Source organism: Heterocephalus glaber, unplaced genomic scaffold (assembly GCF_053883595.1).
Source record: "Heterocephalus glaber isolate CG9 unplaced genomic scaffold, H.glaber_assembly_v1.0 deba00001564, whole genome shotgun sequence".
NCBI classification, from domain to species: domain Eukaryota; kingdom Metazoa; phylum Chordata; class Mammalia; order Rodentia; family Bathyergidae; genus Heterocephalus; species Heterocephalus glaber.
This window is the reverse complement of record NW_028258351.1, coordinates 4128933-4153785: the sequence shown is the minus strand read 5'-3', so window position 1 is coordinate 4153785 and position 24853 is coordinate 4128933. Positions and strand designations below refer to the sequence as shown.

The following is a 24853-nucleotide window of genomic DNA, read 5'->3' as shown; positions in this document are numbered from 1 at the left end:
TCGTTTATACACATTCTTTTTCTTTCAAAGAATTCAGAGTGTTACATATCTGTATAAGAGCAAAGCAGCAAACCTTAATCTGTTTGTAACTTTAGTTTCTAAATATTTGGGGCATTTGCTATTATTGGACATAGGTTGCTTCATCATTGCTCACATCTTTTTTAAGAGCTAGTGTATTATTTTAGGGCTTTGGTCTGAACTTGGGACGTATATTTTTTCTGATGAAAGGATGAACTTGCTCCAGAATACCTAAACAGGAGTTTTAGTCTGTACTGTGCATTTGGGCGCCAGAAAGAGATTGTATCTCTTGTTTTATCTATATCCTTTTGAATCTGTGACTAGATATAGAAAAAGACATTTTAGTTAGTCTTTTGAGGATGAATTTTTAAAATCTCAGTTTGGACAGTTGTTATAGTGACCTTTCATTTTGTGCTTTGATTCCCAGTTAGATGGCCACAGATATCTATCCTATGAGAAGTGAGCAGTTAAAACAGAATGCGCAAGAGCGCAAGGGGTGAGCGAGAGAAAGAGTATTCAATAATTTTTGTTGCATTTGATGTTTTTCAGGACAACCTTAAGGACATTTTCAGTTAAAGCTTTCCATGGGTAGGGATATTTTTAATTAACCTTCTACAATGGCGTCAAGCCAGGCCTATTCTTGTGAAAAATATGATGACCACTTGAGACTTTAATGTTTTTGATAAATGTTTGTTCTTCAAAACTACTTTTTTTTTTATTAGAAAGCTCATAGTTTTCCCTCATGTTGGTTAGTGGTGACACAGAAGCATAAAAAGCACAGATGCTTCCAATCAAGGTCTAGTACTATGCCTGGTGCAAAATAAGCACTCAGTAGGCATCTGAAAGAATGAATTAGCCACCCTCAACCTGAGGGAGGAGCCCCTTTTATCAGTGGTCTTGCGTAATGAAGGAGCCCTGAAGGAAGAAGTCTTCCTTAGGCTCTTTCTTCAGCTGAGAGTTCAAGAGCCATCATGGCATGGGAACTAGTTTGTGAGCCCATGACTGGTAGTGGGAGCTGGTAGCGCTCCTAACAGAAGGAGCAGTCTCCAACCCAGATCCCTTATTCCCAATGCCTACTTCGTGCTTATTTGCCACATTTTTTCTCCTTTCTTTAGTGAATCACTACAGGACCATGTCTATCATTCATTCTTTTGTTCATTAGTTTAATATTTATTAACTGCCTATAGTATATTAGGCAGTATGGCCATAAAGATAAAAAATAATCTTCAAGAAATTTACATAACAATGGGAGGTGCCACATAAATAGTTTCTCTGTAGATGATATATACCATCACAAAATAAGCACTGTGTTTTAAGGGAATAGACTATGTGGGCCAGAGATTGTTTTCTAAGAGAAGCTCTTTTGATAGCCTCTGGTGAAAAGTGTTTGATTTGATATATAAAATGTGTACATATTTTCATGAACTTGTAAAACATGCTTTACAGTGTTTACTCTATTCATTATAGTAGAAAATGAAACTACCACAGATAGCCGCTCATTCAGTGGCTTCCATTACTATCAACTTCTTGTCCTAGCATAATCATTTATTCATTCTGCCAATAAGGAGCAAGGTTGACTGGGGTGGGTTTCCTTTTGTTCCATTTTCCTTGTTATAGTCTTTGTGATATAGGCTGTAATGAATGGTGATGTCAGGCATAGTGTGGAGAAGAGATTTGGGTAATCCATTGCATATGTGAATTGATTTCCAATGTGTAGTGTAAGGGAAAAATAACATTTTAAAATCACCTTTATTGAGGTATAATTTACATAGAATACAGTGGGCCCATTTTTTAGAAACAACTCGCTTCATTCTGACAATTATATATACCGTGATAACTGCCATCACCGTCATGATAGAAACATCTTCTCTGCCCCACAAAGTCATCTCATTCTCTTTGCAGTCAATGATAGAGCACCAACCCCAGTGTTAGGCAACAAGTGATCTGCTTTCTGTCACTGTAGGTTAGTTCTACCTGTCGTAGAATTTCATAAAATTAAAATCAGACAATATGCGCTATTTGGGTCCTGGCTTCTTTTGCTCTGCGTTTTATTTTGTTTCAGATTCATCTGTGTCACATGGGTTATGAGTATGTCTCTCTCATTGCTGAATAATATTCCATTTTATGGATTTACCAAAATTTTTCTATCCATTCACATGTTGATAAACATTTGGGGCTTGACTTCTTAGTTTGAGGTAGTGGAACTAAAGCTGCTATGAACATTTATAAATTTTTGTATAGATATATTTTCATTTTTCTTAAATACATAGGAGTGTAATTGTTCCTTCATAGTATATGTATGTTTAACATTATAAGAAACTGACAAACTCTTTGCCAAAGTGATTATCCCGCAGCAATATATGTACTCACATAGGCTTTTTACACACCCCTTCCTCATTGTGAAATTATATTTCTTAAATGTGACCAGCCTAAGTTCATCCCAAAGTGTGGCAAAACTACTCTTCATTCCTAACACAGTAGTAACTCTGTCTCCCACATGGTGACTTTTCCCATTGGTGGAAAAGTATTGGGAGCTGTGGTCTGTTGGTCTTTAAGCAGGCTGAGGCAAGTGTGCTCAGATTGATAAATCAGCAGAATAGTCTTCTTCCTCTGAGCTAAAGGACTAAAGATTCACTTAGCTGGACTATCCCCAGGGTTTAGGAGTGTACTGAATTCCATTCCTATGCCTACATATCAGGTCTGAAAATCTATTCATTAATGGTAGACTTGTACTTATATTTTAGGTCCAAATAGATATGTGGGTACTACACATACCCTTTCATCTCAATCTCCATTTGTATTCACTGTGTTGGAAATCTATATTTTATGTATTCATACATAAAGTGCCTAGTTTAGTGTTATACAACCTCTGAGCACTCAATAAATATTAATTGAATTGAAATAATGGCATCCCTTATTAATATTTATAAGCAAATAAAACTAGCTAAATATATGGAGTATGGAATACTCTTCTAGAAATATTTGCGTTAAAATGATTAAAAACTGGTATGGTGATTTCATTATGTGGCAAGATAAGTATTGCAGGAGTTATTCACTAGTTGTAGACAGCATACAGGAGAAATATATATGTAGTTTAATGTTTGATTTGATAAATAGTATTTTACTATAAGCTACATCTTAGATGCTAATAAGAATTAATTATTTAGGTGGATAGATAAAATCCTCTTTTGGCCGAAACATTTGAAGCTTTTGTGTGGCGAATAATACTTAAGAGGCACCTTCTAATCAAGTGGACTAAAAGTTTTGATGAATTGCTATTGCTAGCGCCTTGATCTGGCCGAAGAACAAGAATTATCTTTAATGTGCATAGTTGTTCCTAGTTTAAGTACTAGGACTTCTAAGATTACTAAGTTGATATATGTCATTTCTAAGTATATGGGATTCAAGGCACTTTAGAAGGCAAGCATCATCAATCTGTCTCTAGAATATGAAATTAACACTGTGCTTTCTTGTTGATTTCAACTAATCAAAAAATGAGAGTAGCCTGTGGTATGGAGCTGGTTACATATCATCTTTTTGGAGTTGGTTAACCTGTGGAGAGGTAAGAGCACCAAGAACCAAATGTTAAGAGACATGTCTCAGCTACTCAACCCACCAAAAATGCTTTTAAAGGAAAAACATTTAAGGAAAGAAAACATTCTCGGTAACTGTTTTATTTTTTCATCTATCTTTTAACTCCCCATTCCTTTATGTTTTTTTCTTGCAGATCATGTTTCAGGCATATGGAGATAAACAGGGACCGCTACATGGAATGTTAATCAATACTCCATATGTGACTAAAGACCTCCTTCAGTCAAAGAGATTTCAGGCTCAGTCCTTAGGAACAACATATATATATGATATTCCAGAGATGTTTCGGCAGGTAAAGCTTGCTGACAAGGATAGAGGGCCTGACATGTTCCAGGGAGCAAAGTTTTCCTGAATTTCCATCACATTCAACTTTGACTAGTAAAGGGCATTCCCAAATGGCAGGAAATATCTTGACACTACTCTCATTTCTATTTTATTGGAGACTTGGGGACTGCCATCTCAAGTATCAGATAGTCATGATTGGTGACCAGTCTCTCTCGAGTAGAAGACGGTAATGAAGATCACATGCCTGTGCTGGTAGTTTATAATGATCTGTGTGGGAAGTTACATTTATATTTTCTAAGTCTGTATTCAAGTTAAGGATATTTTTAAAAAAGGTATGAAATGCTAGCTCTCATTTTCTTATATTCCAGGATAACCCAGTTCTCTAGCTGATAGCCTAGGCTAATACAATGAGAATCAATATGGATAGCATAGACAAATGAATATAGAGTTCATGTTACACAGTTTAAAGTATAAGTTCTTTGGTGGGAGATTTATTATAGCTGAATAAAAACTAGCATGAAAAATATGACATTATGAATCTCATCCTCTATATGAAAATAAATTCCTTTGATCTGTATGGTGAATCATCTCTGTGCTGCAGATTTTTCTTCCATCAATAGAAGGCAAGAAAAGTATATCACTAGCAGAAAAGCAACAGATAAAGAATAAGGTATCAAAAGAATACTGTATTTGTCTTTTTAAAAAAATCTATGAGTACAGGATTTTCCCAAGTCTCCTAGTCAGTACCACCTGTATTTGAATTTCAATAAAGTAATATATGTAGACTTTGTAAATAATCTATCTGTAATTCCTGTGTTATTCACAAATCCAAAAGATTACATTACCTTTATGTAACCATTTGTTTACAAGTTCTGTCTCTTGAAACATAGCTACTTTCTTTCAGTATTTCCCCCTTATAGCATTGCTAATCTGAAAACTGAGTATCAGTTGTTTTTCAACATCAGTGCCATAAATAGAAATCCTATTCTATGGTATTTTTCCTATATAATAGATGTAACATAATGATTAGGGCATGTAGGTATGTATGAGTCATTTGACCATTAAATATTGCTTTGAGGCAAGCGAAGAAAGAACTGAAGTAGTTCCCTACTTCTTAAAGGATTTGTCTTATTTATAGAGAAGGTTAGAAATGGAAATCATGGGCCGGGGATTTAGCCTGTCTCGAAAGCAAAAGGTCCCGAGTTCTATCCCTGGTACAAAAAACAAAACAAACCAAAAACAAAATGGAAATCATAATGGTTTTTAAATAGATAGGTATGTCTGTTTTTTCAGATTTGAGCAGTATTGATCACACACTTATAAATAGTCATACATGTCTTAGTGAGGTAATTCCTATGTATGGGCCTGTAGTTATGAAAAATATTAGAAAGAGGATTCTTCCCTCAGCCTCTAGTAGAAACCTTATTCTAGCTTTCCTGGATTTTCTTTGTGTTAGCTGAGTGTCATGTCTTGCATAACAGCTAGAATTTCTTACATTGCAAGATTTCTCTAGAAAAAAATTTTCCCTTCTTTTTGAGATGCTGCTGCTACTTAGTTCTTCATTTTAACATTTCTGAAATAGTTTTAGGTCTTTAGTGTTAATGCTGTAGTGCTGATTCAGATTCACTCAACAGTTCAACTTTGTTGGAAAAATATCTGACTTTTGGTATGTAAAGAATAATTACAAATCTATATTAACTGAGAATGGAAATTGGAAGATTTAGTCTAATGCTTAAACTCTCTGCAGAACACTTTGTAAAGAAAACAAAACCAGATTAACCAAATCTTAGTAATTATTTTTATCTGTATTGAGATAGTATTTGTAACTGATTAGTCAAACTTCTCTTCTCCACTAGTCCCTGATCAAACTCTGGGAATCTATGTCCACTCAAGCATTCCTTCCATCACCCCCTCTGCCTTCTGACATGCTGACATATACTGAACTGGTGTTGGATGATCAAGGTCAGCTGGTCCACATGAACAGGCTTCCAGGAGGAAATGAGGCAAGTAGTTGAAACCCCCTCTCCCTATTTGTGTGCCTTCTGGTACCAGCCTTCTATGGGGGTGGTGATTAAGTAGTATTAATTAAGATCTAAGTGGCATAGGTAACATAATTGTCTTAGTCAAGTATTTTAGTGAGAAAACACTGAATGGATATCAAAGAATTATCATTAAATTTTTAGATGTGGTAATGGTATTATGATTTTTTAAAAAGAGTATTTAAAAGAGTATTGTTTTGAAAGAGTATTGTTTTCTGCTACATACATACTAAAATAATTTACAGATGAAATTACCTGATGTCTAGGATTTGTTTCAAATAAAGAAGCATGCAGATGAGAATATAGGTGAAACATGAAATAATTATCATGAATTGATAATTGAAGCTAGGTACATGAGAATACTTTCTCTATTTTTGTATGTGTTGGAAAATTTGAGACTTTTCTATAATAGAAATATTTAAAATATTGTTTTGCCTAATGTTTTTTCCTCATTTAGTTACTTGCATACTGAGTAAATATTTTTTAAAATATCTTTTCCATGCTCCATTCATTTGATCTGGTGCTCTTGTAAGCAGGATGAATGTATTCTTCTAGGGACTCAGTCAGAACCAGAGGTTTGAATATAAAAGAAACAGAGAACTCATTTCTTGGTAGTTATCCAAGAATGCATTTTCTAACCTTGGTGTCCTTTTTCATATAATGACATATTAATAATGATGTAAGATCATATTCTCTTCTGTACTCTTGTACCTTTCTCTATGCATTAAGATTCTTCCAGTTTTAACTATGCTTCTAATTTACAGTTATACCAATGATAAAAACAGTAATAAACCTAAAAATAGAGATATTCTTACTTTAACCTTAAATGTAATCTCCAGAGAAATCTTTTTCCTTAGAAAGAGATGTCTTTACCTGGGTGTTCACCATGAAAGGCCGGGTAGACCACTAAATATATGCAGATATTTTTTCATTTTATTTCATATCGTTTAAAAAATATTTTCCTCTAAGTACAAGGTGTTTCAAAAATACAGTAGGGACTGCCAAGAGTAGATAATTTAATATTTAAAATAGAAACATGCACTGGACCAGATGGAGAGTATCAGGCTTGTAGTTCTTCTAATCTAGCCTTTACAAATAGCAAAGGCAAGAAGACTCATAGGGAGAATGCATAGGAAAGGGAGGATAGAATTTTGACAAGAATAAATATATCCTCGTCAACATGCAAAGTTGAAGCAGAGATTTGTGCCACTGTGTATAGCATTGCCTTAGTGAGCATCTCAGCAGGAAAGAAAAGCTCTATTGTATTAGACTTAAATTCTGATTCATTGAGCCACTGTTAAGGAATAGAAGGCACCCTTGTGAACATGGGGTTGAGAGTAAAATGGTTTTAACTAATGTAATTAAAACACAAAATGAGATTTTTGGCCACGTGAAAGCTAGCTTCAGTGCTGTGTGAAACCTCTTGCCATGATCTTTCTCCCTTGCTTTCTCTCTGCTCTCATTCTGTGTTTGAGCGAATGGAGACTGGGGAAATAGTGAAGTCCCAGAGGGACAGAGCTCTGTTCTTGCTGAAATTACAAGCACAGAGCTGCCTGGGCATGAACATGTAGTGTTTACTCTGCCAGTATGAATACAAATAGTCTTATTATACGGGACTCTGTACCCAAAGACCACACATGCACGCGCGTGCGCGCACACACACACACACACACACAAGAATAAAAAAAAACTAAAGGTTTTTTTTAACCCTTTTAAGACCTAGCAAACCTTGGTAGAAAAGGGATACCTTAAAGAGCTGGTTGGGACTATAGCTATGAGTAATAGTCTAGTATTATAGGGACCACGTTTTCCTATGCCTGGTGCTTTAGTAGTTTTGAAACTAGGGAGTTAATAGCATCGGTTAAAATGATTTTTGCATTTTGCCAGTTCTCACTTTTTTCTTGTTCCTACACTTTTCCCTTCTTAATTGCCTATTTTCTTTGTTCTTTTTTCAAATGATTGACTGCGATTGAGGCTGAGTGTTAGCTTGCTGTTTCTGAGCCTTTGAGCTTGGGAGGACTAAGACTGATGTTCTTTTGTGAGCAGTTAGTGACTAATGCCCAGGATGGCTGGTGAAGTCAGTGACCTTAGCTACATTATAGTGCACTGCATGACAGGAATGTGGTTAGGGTATTAGTATCAAATTCTATACTAATAGTTTGAACTTACAATGGAGGATGTCCAATGAAAGACTGACCAGTCTAAGGATGGAATTTGAGCAGTCAGAATTCTGAGGGACAGCTGTGCCTAAGAGATGACAAGGTGTCAATAGGCTGTATAGCCTTGTGCTGAGCCCAGTTTTTATCAGGGCAAGTTGACTCTCAGCTATTGCACTTTAATTTTCTTTGACCAAAGAGACAAGTTTGTCACAAGCCTGACACTCTACATATTAGCCCAAGAATGATGTGAAGGAAACAAAAAGAGTTCATGATGATGAGATTTGGAACAAATCTGTCCTGTCCCAAAGAGAATGGACATCTAAATAGAGCCTTGAGAAATAGTTGTATTAAAAAAAGGAATAAAAAATTGACCTGTTAATGTTCTGAGAGCCAAGGTTCAATGTAAATGCATTGATGCTACATAGACATTAAATCATCATAATGTGATGTTCTCCATAGGTGACGGCTCTACCAGGTCATCATTGTGGGTGGTTTTGCATTACCTTGAAGGATTGGAGTTTCTGGGTTAAAAAGCTGGCTCACAGATATAAGGAATAAGGGTAAAGCAAGAGATTCCTGCCGAGTTTTTTCATGGATTGAGATTCTTTTCTCTGCAATCAAAGACAGAAAACCTGCACTTAACAGTCCATCGTCTATATTGGTCCTGTCCCTGTTCCTGTCGTCCCCCTCCCCTTGACAGTAAATAGGTGAGATGGTGATAGGACCAGGACTTAGACCAATTCAGTTTCATTTAGTTTTAGGTAACTTGTTTGCCATTTGAGGAAGAATATTGGCTATTTCAGCAGAGATGTGACCTGCATGTTGAACATTTGTGCCTGTGTTAAAAGTGGGAAAGAGCTTTTCTGGTTCCCTGTTAGCCTGTTTCTCCTTTCCATTTTTTCAGTTATCCCTTCCCCAGAAAGAAAGATTTAACAAAAGGAATGCTACCCAATGCATGATGAAAAGTACAGAACACATTTTTCTTGTCACATTTGGATGGCTTTGCATTTAGTATGAATTTAGAGTAGGAATAAAAAAGATGTAGACCAAATCTGTGAACTATGTTACTTGCAAATAGCCCTAAAGATGAGTTGTCCAGGATTTTTCTTAATAGTTCCAAGTAAAAAGGAAAATTTGATTGCAACATAGACTAAACTGATTTTATTTCTAGCCGCTATGATGCTATAGTGATGAGCACTGTATGTAAATACGCAGCTAGATGAATGTGTGCTGTTAAGCATGGATGCAGAAGAAATGCAGCTAACCAGCACTTCTACATTACTACTTCTTTATTTTAGAGGAATTGTTTTCATTTTCCTGCCAGTGTGCTAACCTGTTTTGATCATTTGGTAGAAGCTGTAATTGCAGGTGGGAACATCTTGAGTAACAGTTCACAATCCAGTGCAGCTGCTTTTCGCACTAAATCGTGTTATTAAAAAGCTCGGGCTAAGATCAAGCCAAGGGGTATAACAGACTTGACAGAGAACAACTTAACTTTGCTTGGGAGGACAAAGAAAATCCTAGCCTTCTTGAGACTATGTTCGTATTTGTCTGAGATAAATTACTAGTGCTTAAATTATTTCTTTCTTTCTTTCTGTCTTTCTCTCTCTCTCTCTCTCTCTCTCTCTCTCTCTCTCTCTCTCTCCTCTCTCTCTCTCCTCTCTCTCTCTCTCTCTCTCTCTCTCTCTCTCTCGTACTGGGGATCGAACTTGCACTTGCAAGGCAGGCGGCGGAACCCCTGAGCTAAATCCCCGGCCTTTAAAATATTTATTTTTAACAGCTCCAGAATTAAATCAGGAACCTCCAAATTGCGTAATGATGAAAAATATCATAGACTAGCAACTTTTATGGTAATTTTAATGCTGCTAAAAATTAGGTCCCTGTTCTCCTTACCATTTCAGAACATGGGCTTTTTAACATTCTCTCTCATCACTCCTGTCATAATGAAAAATGAGGCAAGATGTGTTTAAAAGCAGTTAATAATAGGTACAGTATACATATCCAAAAAAGGATTAGTAATTAGAGACTGAAATTCTTTCGTGGTGTAAATTTTTTTTCCTTAAAATTATAGGAGAAAAGTATATTCCAAATTGAATACAAATCAACAATCACCTCCACACATGGTATTTCACTTAAAAGTTGTGGTGGCTCCAAGGTTTCAATTTTTCAGATAGGCACTAGGTGTCAGGGTTCTTCCTTCTTAGCAGTAGCATTTAAACAAGCCTTTTGAATTCCCAGTTTGTTGAGACAAATCCACTTATGTTCTACCCTTTTATTCAGTTGGCATAGTAGGGTTTCTCTAATGCTCCTACAATGTGCAATTGGCAGTTTAAACTCTTCTTGGAGATGTATTCAACCCATATTATGGCTCTATGCAGTTATTGAGGAAAAGGATGATGAAAGAGGAAATAAAGTAGTATAAATTAAAGTTTAAAGACTGCCATCATGACTGATACCTTGGTTTCAGTTCTGCTTTATGTTCTCAGAGGTAAAATGGTAGGGATAAATAGTTATTAGGATTAAGTTCTGGAACTGCGCAACCTGACGTGTACTCATATTTAATTAAGTGTTCATTGTGCCATTGTTCAGTACCTTCAAAGCATAATGTTTCTTAATTTTTTTATTTTAAAAATTACAAAAAAAAATATGAAGCTGTGATATCCCTACGTCTACCAACCAGCTTAAACAAATTTAACCACTTTGACTGCATTTCTCATTTATATATTGATATAATCCTTGGAAATTTTTGTGTGTAAAAAAATTAGAAGTTAGGTAAGGGAAAGAAGGTGAAATTAACTAAGCCTAAAAGACTTAGAAGAAATTAATTAGTATATCCATTATGACAGTTCTTAAACTGGACCTCTTAACCCAAAAGACTTCTTATTTTAGAAAAAACTGTCATAACCCTCTGACTTGTTTCACTTGGTTGACATTTTCTGTACTTTCAAAGGAATTGCTTGGGTTATTCTGGACTGAAATTCTAGTGATACCCAATATAGTCTAAAACTGCCTGGAGAGACTGTAGGTATGCTTGTCAGATTGTGTAAAGAAAGGCTTGCCATTTCCCATGAACATAGGATCCAGATTTTTTCTAGTTTACTATAAGATTTTTTTGTACATTGTTCAATTCAGTTTAACCTCATGAATGTAAAGTTAATTTAGATTTTTTTTTACTGTTCTTTTGTTTCATTCTTTTGAAATCATTTTACCTTTTTATGCCAGGAATAAAGATTAAGACAATGTCATTTCTTTTAGATATGTGTTAGAAAAGCAGGATAAGGGCCAGGGATTTAGCTCAGTGGTTCTGCCACCTGTTTTGCAAGCGCCAGGTCCCAAGTTTGATCCCCAGTACCAAGAAAAAAAAGAAAAGCAGGATATTTGAATTGTAGTGTGCTGAAGATGAGCTCTGAAATAGACCTCAGATAAACAGGACCATGGTCTATGTGATGACTGGGGACAATCTGTCAGCCACCAAACTATCCCTGAAGATGGAAGAATGTAACTGCTTTGAGATCCTCAGCATAAAAGGGTCACATACAGTAGTTATAAACATTTATATTTGTACTTGCCCTATTTTTTATGAAGGGCTTAAAAAAATACCTTCAATCCTTTCAGGCCTAACAAGATAGGAATTCCAAGTATAGAGAAAGATGTATTATGAAATATGTGGTAAGGTAGGTTTATTTATAATCATTATATTTTTTTCCTTTATCCTCATTCTAAGTGAGCATATTTGGCTACACATTTTTGTCTAAAATTATCTTCTACCAGTTAGGTCCTTCATTAGAAAAATATTTAAGGCTAATTTTGAAAAATAAGTCTTCCTACCATGGAATTAACTTCTCTTGAGTTTCTAGCATTCTTCTTTTGAGATGCATATACTTTTCTTAGGATTCCTTCTGAATAACTGTTATTGGTGTTGGAGATTTCTCATCAGGTTGATTAGCTGATTTTGATTCACTTTATTGTTAGCCAACCAAGGCTCAATGAGTTTGATTGACATTGGAAATCACATTCACTGGCCCACTTAAAGCAGTACTTCCACAATTCTTTTTTTTTTTTTTTTTTTGGTACTGGGGATCGAACTCAGGACCCTGCACTTGCAAGACAGGTGGCGGAACCACTGAGCCAAACCCCCGGCCCCTTCCACAATTCTTTTGAAAAATAAGTCTGTAATCCTTAAACAAAAGAATGTACTTGCCAGCATTTTTTTGTACATGCCCTACATTTTAAGATTTTACTGAAAAAGAATTTGTCATCATACCTTAGGCCAAGAAATTTTACAGCACCAACTATAGGCAATAATGAACATTAGGGCAGCAACAGATGACAAGAGGATAAGGTGTATGGAACACCAGAGTTCAACATTCAATTATGATTAATGGGCAAGGTTTCTAGAACTGTTTGTAGGCCAACTTGGTTAATTTCCATACCAACCAATTAATCCTGTGCCCTATTTCTCAAATAGGCTTATATGTACTCCATTGTATGTTCTTTAAAAAAACATATCCTCTGGGCCTGTGGATGTAGCTCAGTGGCACCGTGCCTACCTGGCAAGTGCAAGGTCCTGAGTTTGATCCCTGGTACCAGAAAAAGAAAATACTCAATAAATTACAGTATGTACAGATGCAAAATTATTGTGGTTTTGTGTATATAAGTATTATAAAGTAATTCTCCTATTTTAAATTATTTCTGATCTTTGATAATATTTTCCAAAATTACCTCTACGGTGAATTTTTTTGTTCTAAAAATACTTATATTTTCATCACATTTTAGAAGGGTTGAGGTAAGTTTGTTCAGCCATTTTTGAATTATCAAAGGACGGAAAGAAGAGTTTTTCAGTTGGCCAGGAAAATTGTTTTGAGTTCTTTTATGTTATCATACAACACTAGGCAATGGAACAATGCTATATCTGGCAGATAATATAGCGTGGAAAAGTGTTGACATTTTTCATCAGTTTTCACAAATAGTACAAATTAAGTCAAATAGTCCATTGCCTTATGGCTTAAAAATACATCTTTATTTTTTAAAAATACATCTTTTAAAACCTTTATAGTATTTTCTGATATTTCATCATATGAGACTAACGAGTTAAAATTGATACAGCAATTATTCTAACATTTTGTTAGTTTCTAATAGGAAATAGAGATTTAATATTCTATGTAAGATACAGAAAGTAACATTTTGTTACCTATCTGAAAAGACACCCAAGTTCCAATTCCTTGTCTCTGGGTCTTAGTTTCTTTTTATTTTTTATTTTTATATTGCAGATGATGCCTAAATCTATTTCAGCTGAACATTCCAGTGTTCTTTGTATTGCTGCTCTGGCCCCTTGCAAGGTAGTCATTTTCCTGGCATTAGTAGGATTAGAACAATAGCTACTGGAGGCTTTGCCAAAAAGCCCTCAAGTTTTAGATTTTTAGCATAGAAAATTAGTAATAAGGCATCACCACCTCAGCCACATTTTAACCTGTATTTAAATCTGCACGGAAAGAGATGTTGGTACAGGTAAACTTGAAGTATGGAAATAGAAGAAAGGCAGCTATAGCAGAGGTTCCTTTTTGTCTCCCACAGCACAGCTAGAATTGATGGATGCTCCTCACACCCTCAAAAAACAAAATCCTATCATGTTTTGCCTTTTTGCTTTCCCTTCAAATTTCCTTGTTGAGCTTAACACTGTTGTTTTATTTTATGATAGCAGCTTTAGGAAATGCCCACGTGTGCCTGCACATTCTGTTCACACTGATAGTACAATTAATGTTGATGTCAATTTTGGAGTTAATTTTGGGTTATGATTAGTGTTGACACTTTGTGTCAGACTAATGGCATTTATGGGTACCACCAGAATAAATGTTAATATTATCATATTTTTAGTACCTGTTATAGTAACATTAAACTAAGGACCTCCCAGAAGAAAAAATACGTATGGATGGATGGATGGATAGATAGATAGATAGATAGATAGATAGATAGATAGATAGATAGATAGATAATGCCTTTCTGTATTGCTGGTGTTACTCAGCGAGAAAATGACATCTTGGGGCAGAATCCTAATCACTGTTTGGAGCATCAGAAATAATGATCACCTCTGATGGGAGGTTGTGAATAATTCATTTGGTTTGATTTTCACGTCCTGTCCAGTGATACTTTTCAAACCAAATATGTTTCTACAGGAAAATAATGGTCCCACTTCTTATGGAAACACTGTGGCACAAATCATTTTACCAACATAAAAACAGTTAGATAAGACTGTTCTCTTCTGCTTTCTTTCTCCTCCCCATTTCCTCCTCCCTCACTTAAGTGTGTTTATTCTAGGATCCAGAGAAATGTTTTCTTCCTTAGGACTTGCATAAGAAAAACAAATACTTATTTCGGCTGATTCTTAGTTTATTTACTATAGCTCTTCCCTTTTTCACGTTAAGATAATTAGCTTAGATTGATAACCCTAATAAAAGCTTTGAAACCTGTTCGTTAGAAATTCTGTTATGAAAAAAATCATCTAAAATAAAACTTTTTAAAATTATTAATGGCACAGGTACAGATTCCCTACGATTGATGTGATCATTGTATATATCTAAAATATACCAATAAACTAAATTTTAAAACAAAAAAACTATATTAGTGAAAACAGTTTTTAGTGAGTGCATAGAGATCACTTTGTTAGTGCTTGAGCAAGGAAGAAGATGATGCTGCCAGTACCAAGAAACCTGAGTCTGAAACTCTGTAGACCGTAACTATCTACTCACACAAGTAAGCTACAGGTTGCTTTTTGTTGTTTCCTTAGTCCTTCAGCCTTACTCAGCCTTTAGTCCTGAAGTGTCATTTTTTACCTGGTAAAAATGTGAGAGAAACAGAGAAGATAGGAAAAGAGGAATTTAAATGATGGGATTTCCTTTGGTTGTTTTAAATTTTTATTTTTTTGGTTCGTGTTTCCAGTTCATGCAGTCTATAATCATCTTGGGGAGTGGTTACATGTACATACCACAGCTTCTTTTTTTTTTTTTAATCCTCTTCCCCAGCCCTCCCCTACCCTCCCTCCTCCAATTCCCCATCCCATTTTTCATTCTTGTTGATATTATTTATCTTAGCTCATGTTATAGCATATGTTTGCATTAATTGAGGTTATTAGCTTCCTGTACATGGCATTTGGTTATTCTACCTATTTCCCTTTCTCCTCTCGCTTTTTCCCTTGGACTTCTTCCCTATCGCAAGAGATTCATCTCCTTCTCTGCTTCTATCCATCCAGAATTTGTGATATAAAATCTTCATTGTATATATAACATTGATAGGCCTATCTATATAAAGTAATTTGACTGAAACATTTACCTTGTCCTAATTAAATGGGGTGGGGGTATGACTCTTCTGAAGTAATGACACAGTCTCTGAGACAAAGCCTCAGTATATTAGTATATTTTGAGGGATTTCTCCTGAATGTTGTGAATAGCCTTCCCGTCCCCCTCCCTGCTCCAAATCCAACAAGGGCAGAGCGAAGTGTTTTTCATCCTAGTGTTCATCATCAGACAAAGTATTTTACATTCAGAAGGCATTTCCAGTATCAAATTCAATTTTGTCAAGTGATTAGTTGAGTTTGGTAGAGAATAATTTAAAAACACAATGCTGGAAATGGCTGTGGTCCTTCTGCACTTGAGAGCAGTTGCTATTCTCAAGTTGCAATTCTCCTTTCAGTGACTGTGCATCACAACTGGATTATTGTGTTACATGTCTTTGCAGCTGTTACAGACCAGCATCTGTTGACACCATGTGTTCCTACCCAGTACTGTTAGAAGAAATAGGGAAGTGGGTGAATTGATACCTTGCCTGTCTATCAGTGCAAACGTCCTTTTATGTACATATGTTTGCAAAGCTCTTTAGCCCCCTTCAAGATGAAAGACTGTATAAATATAAGCTTTCGATTTTAGTACATGTTTGTAATACATGTGGTACAGTCCTAAATATGTATTTAGCTGATAGGCACTGTTCTTGTCTATTGTACAAATATTGACTTTAAAAGTATAAATATGTATTTAACCATCAGACCGGAAAAACACTGAAGCAGTTACTTCTCAGGTAGAGATATTAATATTGTATAAACCTATATATACATATGTTTACATTCACCCCCATCATCGCAGAGCATTTCTTTTTAAAAAATGAAATTATAGCAACAACAAAATAAGATAGTTCCTGATTTTCTTTTAAGGTGATCTTGATTTTTAATTTTTGTATCTTTGTTTTTTCTTTTTAATCATAACATGAAAACAATCTATTATAATATGATTGAAATCTAGAGTTAGTTTCTCTGAAATATGAGAAATCCATTATGCTGGTGAGATATTCCCTCTTTTAAGAAACTTTTTTTTAAAAAGACATCAGTACAATATAAAAACATTAAAGGAGACCTAGTGTGGTGGCACATGCCTGTAATCCCAGCACTGAGGAGGCTGAGGCAGGAGGAGCACCCCAATTTCAAAGTCAGCCTGGGTTGCATAGTGAGTTCAATGCCAGACTGGACTACATAGCGAGACTTTACCTCAAAAAAAAAAAAAAAAAAAAGGAAAGTTTGGAAATGGGAAAAAAACCATACAATTTCATCATCCTAATAATTATCTCATTTTGCTGTTTGTTTTGCCCTAAGAATATTTTGAGGTAGAATTATAAAATATATTATATACTTACTATGTGCATGTACCATTCTAGGACATAGCATACAAACTGACACAGTAGGTTGTTATTACCCCTCTTTACTACTGAAGAAACTGAAGCACAGAAAAGTTAGTAATTTACTTAAGGTTATATGACTAGTAAACTGAATCTTTAGTCTGTTAGATTAAGCTCAGTGTCTCAGAATCCTGGGACTTTACCCTTAGCCACCATATTGTTTTGCCTCTCATTATAATATGCATACAGTTTTATGCCCTACCTTTTCTAATTTAATATTACATCATGGGTATTTTAAAATGCTATTTATAGTCTTCATAGTCAGCACTTTATAAGACTGTATAGAATACTAACAGAGACCTTAATATCCAAAGTACTTACCTTCAAAAGCATGATATTTACTTTTTTAACTTTTTATTTTAAAATAATTTTGGATTTTTCAGAAAAGTTGCAAAGAATTCCCTTATACCCTTTAGCCATCTTCCTCTAATATATTGTTTGGTGTTCGTGATTAGACCTAATGCCTCATACATGCTAAGCACTTACCGTATACCCTCAGCTTCAACTTCTCCTAATTTTAATATCTTACATAATCATAGTCTAATTATCAAAACTAAGAAATCAATATTGGTACAACTCTATTAAATAAAGACCTTTTTTTCCTATAAGTTTTTTTGTTTTGTTTTGTTTTTTTGGTACCAGGGATCGAACTCGGGACCTTCCACTTTCGAGGCAGGCAGCAGAACCACTGAGCTAAATCCCTGGCCCAAGTGTTTTTTTTAAGAATGTCCTTTTCTGTTCCATGATATAGTCCCTGAGTCCACAATGAGTTTAAGGGTCAGTGACATTTATGTTCGTAGTATAATTGTTGTTCATGTTCCATATGTATTCACCTAAAAGCAGTAGAACTAATGTGGAATATATTTCCTTAATCTCTCTAGTAAAGAAAAATCTGTATTTTTCTGTGAATATTTTAAAAATAAACAATACTGCTGGGGGGGGTGGAGCACATCTTTAATCACAGATTTTTGGGAGTCTGAGGCTGAAAGATTGTAAATTTGAGGCCAGCCTGGGCAACTTAGTGAGATCCTCTTATAAAATAACAAAAGGCTAGGGATGCAGCTTAGCACCCGATGGGTTCAATCTTGAGTATCGCAAAAACAGATTAGTAAACAAACAATTTACACTAGCTGTAAGAACAAATTATTTAGTCTGTGCCTGGATTTCCTTATGCCAATTATAGCTACCTTTGAGGGCTTTTATATACCAGACTCTGTACTAATTTGTTGTGGTGTTTCTCACAACAATCCTTACAGAAAGGTGTTACTATCAAGAGTTGGTTTGTCCAAGGTTTTACAGCTAATTTAAAGCTGAAATTTGGAATAAGACAGCTTGACTTCTTCACTTAAGCCCTTAATCACTCAGTATTTGTCAACTTATAGTGTAGTGCAGCATGTAATAGATGTTCAGTTAATATAGCTATTTTTAGGGGCCGGGGATTTAGCTCAGTGGTTCTGGCGCCTGCCTCGCAAGTGGAAGGTCCCGAGTTCAATCCCCAGTACCAAAAAAAAAAAAAAAAAAAAAAAAATATATATATATATATATATATAGCTATTTTTAAAATAAAATAATGATATTTAAGATTTTTATCCTATAATCTCTAGATATTAGTGCTGGACAATGTTCTAAGCCCATGTTGTTGACTAAGTCCAAATGTCATTTTTTAAAATGAAATAACTATGGAGTTGGCAAGTATTTATAGCTCCTGTATTATGTAGTAGGGATCCTGCAAGGCGCTAGAGGAGATAAAGTGGTTCAAGACATAAGCTAAAAGAAGTCCTAGGCAGGTTATGACTGGTTATCAAATAGATTGTCTCTCTCTTTTTTTTAATAGATTCTCTACATGAAAGTTTTAGTAAGAGATTAGAGAAGAGATGAGTCACTTTGGGCTGGAGGAAGCTTTACTGAAGAAGTAGAATTTGAATGAACCTTTTGAAATAGGATTTGAACAAGTTAATGGGAGAGAAAATGGCAAACTTTGTATATTAAAGTTAACATAATAGATTTCTGCTTCCAGTAGTTTGTTTGTCAAATCCATAGGGGCTATATTCTTAATTTTGCATCTGGGTACATTGAAACTCTGTAAGGTTAAATAATGTTTCCAAGGTCACAGGGTTAATGAACAATACATCTTAGATTTAAATCTTGAGTTTGGTTGACTCCAAAGTTCGTGTTCACCATTATATGCCTTATTGTTTGATCATCAGTGACATCCAGATCTTAATATAAATTGAGCAACAAAAGCTTTCTTTAGATGTTTATCCATTGTACTAACTCAAAACTTGAATCTCTTCCAGTAGAGAATCTTGCTATACTAAGACTGGGATACCACTTTCCATTCTGTAATAGTACTTTTTAAGGTGGGAGGGGAGTATGGTCGATGAGGAACACACTTTGGAAAGACAATGATAAACAGTAGTGTGTTCTTGGTGCTGCTGTGTTGACACCTAATTAGAAGTCAATATTGCAAGCATAATGACCTGGCCAGTTGTTGAACTGACTGCCCAAGTGATACAGTTAGAGTCCCCAGGTAATAACAAAAGATAAGAGTATTATTTGCCTGTCCAGTGCCACATAGTTATAGTGTTTGCATTAACACAAAACTGCTAAAATAGATTCTTCCGGGTTTGTATCTAAACTGCTTCTGGCCTAGAAGGCTGAGGTTAATATATCATAAAATTTGGTGTAAAACCCAATTTTCCTAACTACAAATGCATTTAGAGGAAAGTAGACAGGAAATAGCTTTTCTTTCCTGAAAAACAAAAGAGCAGTTGGGCTAGAGGAACACGTGAGAAAGCAGATAAAATATTTCACTACATACAGGTATTATATAAACTGCTCTCTTAAAAAACACAAGCAAAATTATCCTGATATTTGGGGTTTCTCTGTGCTATTTTTTTAATGATGTGTTTCTCCTTTCCTTATCTGTCTTTAGTGAGCAGATAGAGTAATACCTTATCTCAGAAGGTGATTGGATTTTTTCCCTGTGTATTATATCCATTTTGATTTGTATTTGGCCAATGGTATAATATATTAAATAGCTTATATTTATCTGTGGGTATTTCGTATATATTTCTTAATGCTGAGAATCACAAATAGCTGTGTGGAATGCCTCAACCAGCCTGATTACATTGGATGTGCAATTGGATTGAGGAATGTGTACTCAGAGCTTATGATCACTGGCCCGGTTGAGTCTGGGTGATGCATGTGGCTTTCCAGGGATGCTGCTATTTACATCTGTTAATGGCCCTTCTTGATGGCCAGCTCCCCAATGAGGTGATACGCAGCAGCCTGGGGATGAGGGACCAAGGCTGCAGATGTGTGGCTGGGCTCCATTAGGCAGGACCAGGAATGCTCATCTGGTAGGCTGTTTTGGCAGGTGAGTGGTGGGGGCAGGGAGGAAGATGAGAGGCAGAAAGAGGGGAAAAATAGAATGAGAAGCATCACTTATCCAACCAAGTATATGGGAAACAGACAGACATGAAAAACTACATCTGTAACTGGGGTGTAAATGAATAGAAAAGAAATGAAACCAGTGAATAAACAAGTGGAAGGATTGATTCGTTTTCACATAGAAGATTAAAAGAGGAGAGAGCTGTGAGAGTTTGGGAAGAGACACACCACCTCTGCCTTTTAAGTAGGTATCATTTGTGTGGCTGGTCAGATGCTACTGAATAGAGAGCAGAGAGTTAACATATATCACAGTGCAGCAAAAAATTAGTTCTGTTCATCCATTGGTTTTTTGCTGCTGAGAGAAAGCAGCAGGAGACACTCTCAAGAATGCAGTGTTGGCGGGGGATGTAGTTCAGTGGCTCCATGCCTGCCTGACAACCACAAGGTCCTGAGTTCAATCCCCAGTACTGCGAGAAAAAAAAAAAAGCGATGTTGAGCAATAGGAAATTCTTGCAGAACTGGAAGATTCCTGGAGCAAACCACTAAAGAATATTTCATTTTTCATATCAAATGCGGGAGGATAGTTAAAGGATCTCAGATCACAGGAATTATCCAGTCCATGAAAGGTGATTCTCTTTCTGGTCCCTTATGTGTTAAAGGTTTCTTGGAACCAGTCTCACTAAAGCTGGAAATAGTGTCTTAATATAGTAAGATTGTAGACTTAATTGCCTGTACTATCTTGTTCTTCCACACATATCTTAATTGCATTTTAGTCTTCGGTTTTGAGTAGGCCCAAAAAGGAACTAAGTCAGCTTTAGATTACATAGTTAACCAGCTTTTCTCAGCAAATCTAGAGCAGTATACTAGAATTTTTCTAGTTTCTAACAGGGAGGTTGGCTCTTCAGCAATGCACACCTTCCCATGAAGAATGTGTCTAGTTATAGTGTCATACATTGAAGGAACCTGAAAAAATAAAATCTCACTATAAGAGGCTTATATTTACTAGTTGGTTTATATCTTTGCAGATTGGCATGGTAGCTTGGAAAATGATCCTGAAAAGTCCTGAATATCCAGAGGGCCGGGATATCATTGTTATTGGTAATGACATCACATACCTAATTGGGTCCTTTGGGCCCCAGGAGGATTTGCTGTTTCTCAGAGCTTCTGAACTTGCCAGGGCAGAGGGTATTCCACGCATCTATGTAGCAGCCAACAGTGGAGCAAGAATTGGACTGGCAGAAGAAATTCGCCATATGTTTCATGTGGCCTGGGTAGATCCTGAGGATCCTTACAAGGTACAGGCTAAGAAGAGATAATACTTCAGTATACTGTATGGTTATGCATGTGCACACGCGTGTGTGTGTGTGTCACGTGCATGTGTAAAAGGTAGAGGAAAGGAAGTTTAAATTTGAATGTCAGTCTGTATAATGAAAATTAGATATAAATAAAGTTACAAAATTTTCTTAAGACACCATCTTTGAGACAAATTGTTTCTTAATATGTTCATCTGATTTTTCCTCCAGCTTTAAAATAGATGGATGTTTCTTTGGTTGAACATTAGATAAAATAATAGGAATGCATTTAGCACAAGACATGCTAAACCCAAAATACGTATCTGTAAACTATTCTACTCTAGCTTTTAGGATTGTGGCCAGTCATCAACAAAATCCTTTGTGTCTTCATCTTCTCTAACCTGCTTGCCCTATTTGAAACCTATCTCTCATGCAAAGACACGGTTTCCCTTGTGACCTTCCTAAGTAGTGCCTGATTTCTCTCTTTCCCTTGTACTACTGAGCCTCGAGAGGGAATACAGTTTTCTTGAAACTTCATTGCTACTTGCAGACCTTTCCATCTCCCTTCTTCCTGAAAAAAAACTGCACCTTTAATCTCCTGTCATTAGATTATGCTGTTGTCCAACCACTCTTCCTTCTTATGGTGTTTCCCCACACTTTGGTCACAATCCCTTACTATTTGTATCTTTTAGTTCCTGGCACCTTGTTGACTTCTCTAATGTTATTAGTCATGTGATAATTCTTGTGAATGCTGTATCCACATAATCTTTCCATAGTCTGCCTTATCTTGGATCCTTGACTTCTTCTCTTGTGATGGTCCTGTCCTGCTGCCTAGCTCAGCATCTCATTTCCCAAAATCTCAATTTCAAGCTTCCCTTTCTTTGCCACCCCTCCATCTGTTCCTCACTCCCTCCTTACATCTTATTCTTATTTAGCTTAAATTCCAAGGTTAACCATTAATTTTGTTCTCCTTAAATTCTTTTATTGGTACATTTTAGGTATACAGTACGTTTACATTTATCATTGGGTGCTTGTACCTGTACATGATGTATCTTGGTTTTTATTTTTTTTTTCCCCCATTCCCTGTGCTCCCTTCACCCCCTCCATCCTTCCCTATTTACATAGACTTCGTTTCCATTTTTTTTCTTTTCTCATAATTTTTCCTTTCCCCTTCCCCTCCCCCTCCCACCACACCTACCCCTTTGGACATTTTCCTCTTTCAAAGTATGAATTATTCATTATTAATCCTTTTTTTTTTTTTTTTTTTTGGTACCGGGGATCGAACTTGGTTCCTTGCGTTTGCGCAGCAGGCGGCGAAACCACTGAGCTAAATCCCCGGCCCCATTATTAATCCTTTTAATCCTTATTTACACTTTCAGTTTCCCACACTAGAGAAACTATTCGGTATTTACACTTGTGTCCTATTTATTTCACTTTAGAGTATGGCCTCAATATGCATCCATTTAGCTATAAATGTCTGTAGTTTCTCATTCTTTATGGGTAAGTAGTACTCCATTTTATTAAAAAAAAAACGCGTCTTCTTTACCAGTCGCCAGTTGATGGGCAATTGAGCTGTTTCCAAGCTTTACCTATTACAAACTGTGCCGCTATAAACATGGGTGCACATATATCACTGTGGTATGATTCTTTTAGTTCTTTTGGGAAGATACCCAGTAGGGGAATAGCTGGGTCAAATGCCATTATAATCTTAACTCTTTTTTTTTTTTTTTTGGCTTCTCTCTTCATTCTGCTTATTTTGTGCCTTTATGAAAACCTTGTTTAAATCTACTCTCTCCATCTACTCTCATGTGTGCACCTGCATAGCTGAATATTGAGAGAGAAAAACACGCAGTTCTGTTGACTGATCGTACTTTAAATTCAGTTCAAACTTACCAAACTCCTGGATGACAGTTTCACACCTTCTTTCTCCTCAAACCCTTGTATTCTCTTCCCCTATCCTCACTTGCAGCCAGTATTAGACCTTGGTTCCCTATTTACTGAGAAACAAAAGGAATCAGAAGAGAGCTCCACAAGCTTTTACATTCGTACCCTTACTCTCTGCTTTTTCTCCTGTGCTTTGGATAAACAATCCTTCCTCCAGTCCAAGGCCATCCCTCTTCTTATACACTTGATCTCCCTTCTTGCCAACTTACCAACACTTCTGCCTCTTTATTGCATCACTGCATTTCCCATTCCTTCTGGATTTACCATTTTAGCATACAATGACTTGCCCTTATATACCCTTATTATTAGCAGCATTTGACACTACCCTTATTCCACTTTCTTTTTCCTTTTAGAGCAAAACTTCCTTTTTGTTTTGTTGGTACCGGGGCTCGAACTTGGGACCATGCCAGCTTTCGAGGCAGGTGCCGGAACCACTGAGCTAAATCCCCAGGCCTAGAGCAAAACTTCTTAAAGTATATTCCAAGCCAGGCATGGGGTTGCACACCTGAAATGCGAGCTACTAGGGAGAATAAGAAGGGAGGACTGCAAATTTAATGTCAGCTTGGGTAACAGCAAGATCTTATCTTCAGATCAATGAAAAGGACTAGGGCTGTGGCTCATTGGTAGAATGCTTGCCTCACCTGGCTGACACCCTGGGTTCAATCCTTAATACTGAAAGGGGGAAAAAAGAGTTGTCTTGTGATCCCCATATACTTTTCTTATTCCCTCTTAAATCTACTTCAGTGAAGCTTCCCCATTCCACTATAGCTGCTTTTGTTATGGTCATCAGTGTTTCATATTGCTAAATTCCACATGAATTCTCAGTCCTCATTTTAGTTATTTGATGATTCAGCAGCATTTGACAGTTGATCACTCCTTCATCCTTAAAATACTTTTCTCTTGTTGGCTTCCAGGACCTCAGAATTGCCCTTTTTGTCTTTCTGTCGTTTTACCTTCCTGGCTGTTTTCTCAGTTTCCTTTGGTGCTTTTAACGTCTTTACGTGTAAGATTGTTTAAGGGGTGATAGAAATATCCTGTATTTTGATTGTGGTGGTGGTTACCCAAGTATATACATGTTCAGAACTCATCAAATTGTAACACTTAAAGTTGATAAAATTTATTGCATGTAGATTGCAGTTCATTAAAATTCATTCAAAAAGTATGTAGAAATTGATAGTGACTGCTGACCATTTTGAGATTTTGGGGATAGAAGCATTCTAGAATTAGTGGTGAAGGTTGCACAGCATCTGAATATACTAAAAACTACTGAATTGTATACACATACAGCATGTTAGACACATACCATGTCATTGTACTTTGTATAAGAATACAGTGTGGATATGTATGTATACAAGTAAATTAATTATGAAATGGTATAATGTTAAAAATGTAATTAGGAGACCAGGGATTTAGC

General features: G+C 36.0%; 1 protein-coding gene across 7 annotated transcripts in view; it reads left to right on the top strand.

The window, feature by feature from the left end:
* Acaca (acetyl-CoA carboxylase alpha) overlaps positions 1–24853 on the top strand; it is a 301033-nt gene that overhangs the window by 205768 nt on the left and 70412 nt on the right. For all 7 annotated transcript variants that reach the window (XM_087191888.1, XM_087191890.1, XM_087191887.1 and 4 more), the window contains 3 exons: positions 3746–3901; positions 5751–5897; positions 21229–21498. In XM_087191888.1, coding sequence (XP_087048014.1) covers positions 3746–3901; positions 5751–5897; positions 21229–21498 — 573 coding nt within the window. The remainder of the gene's footprint in view (positions 1–3745; positions 3902–5750; positions 5898–21228; positions 21499–24853) is intronic.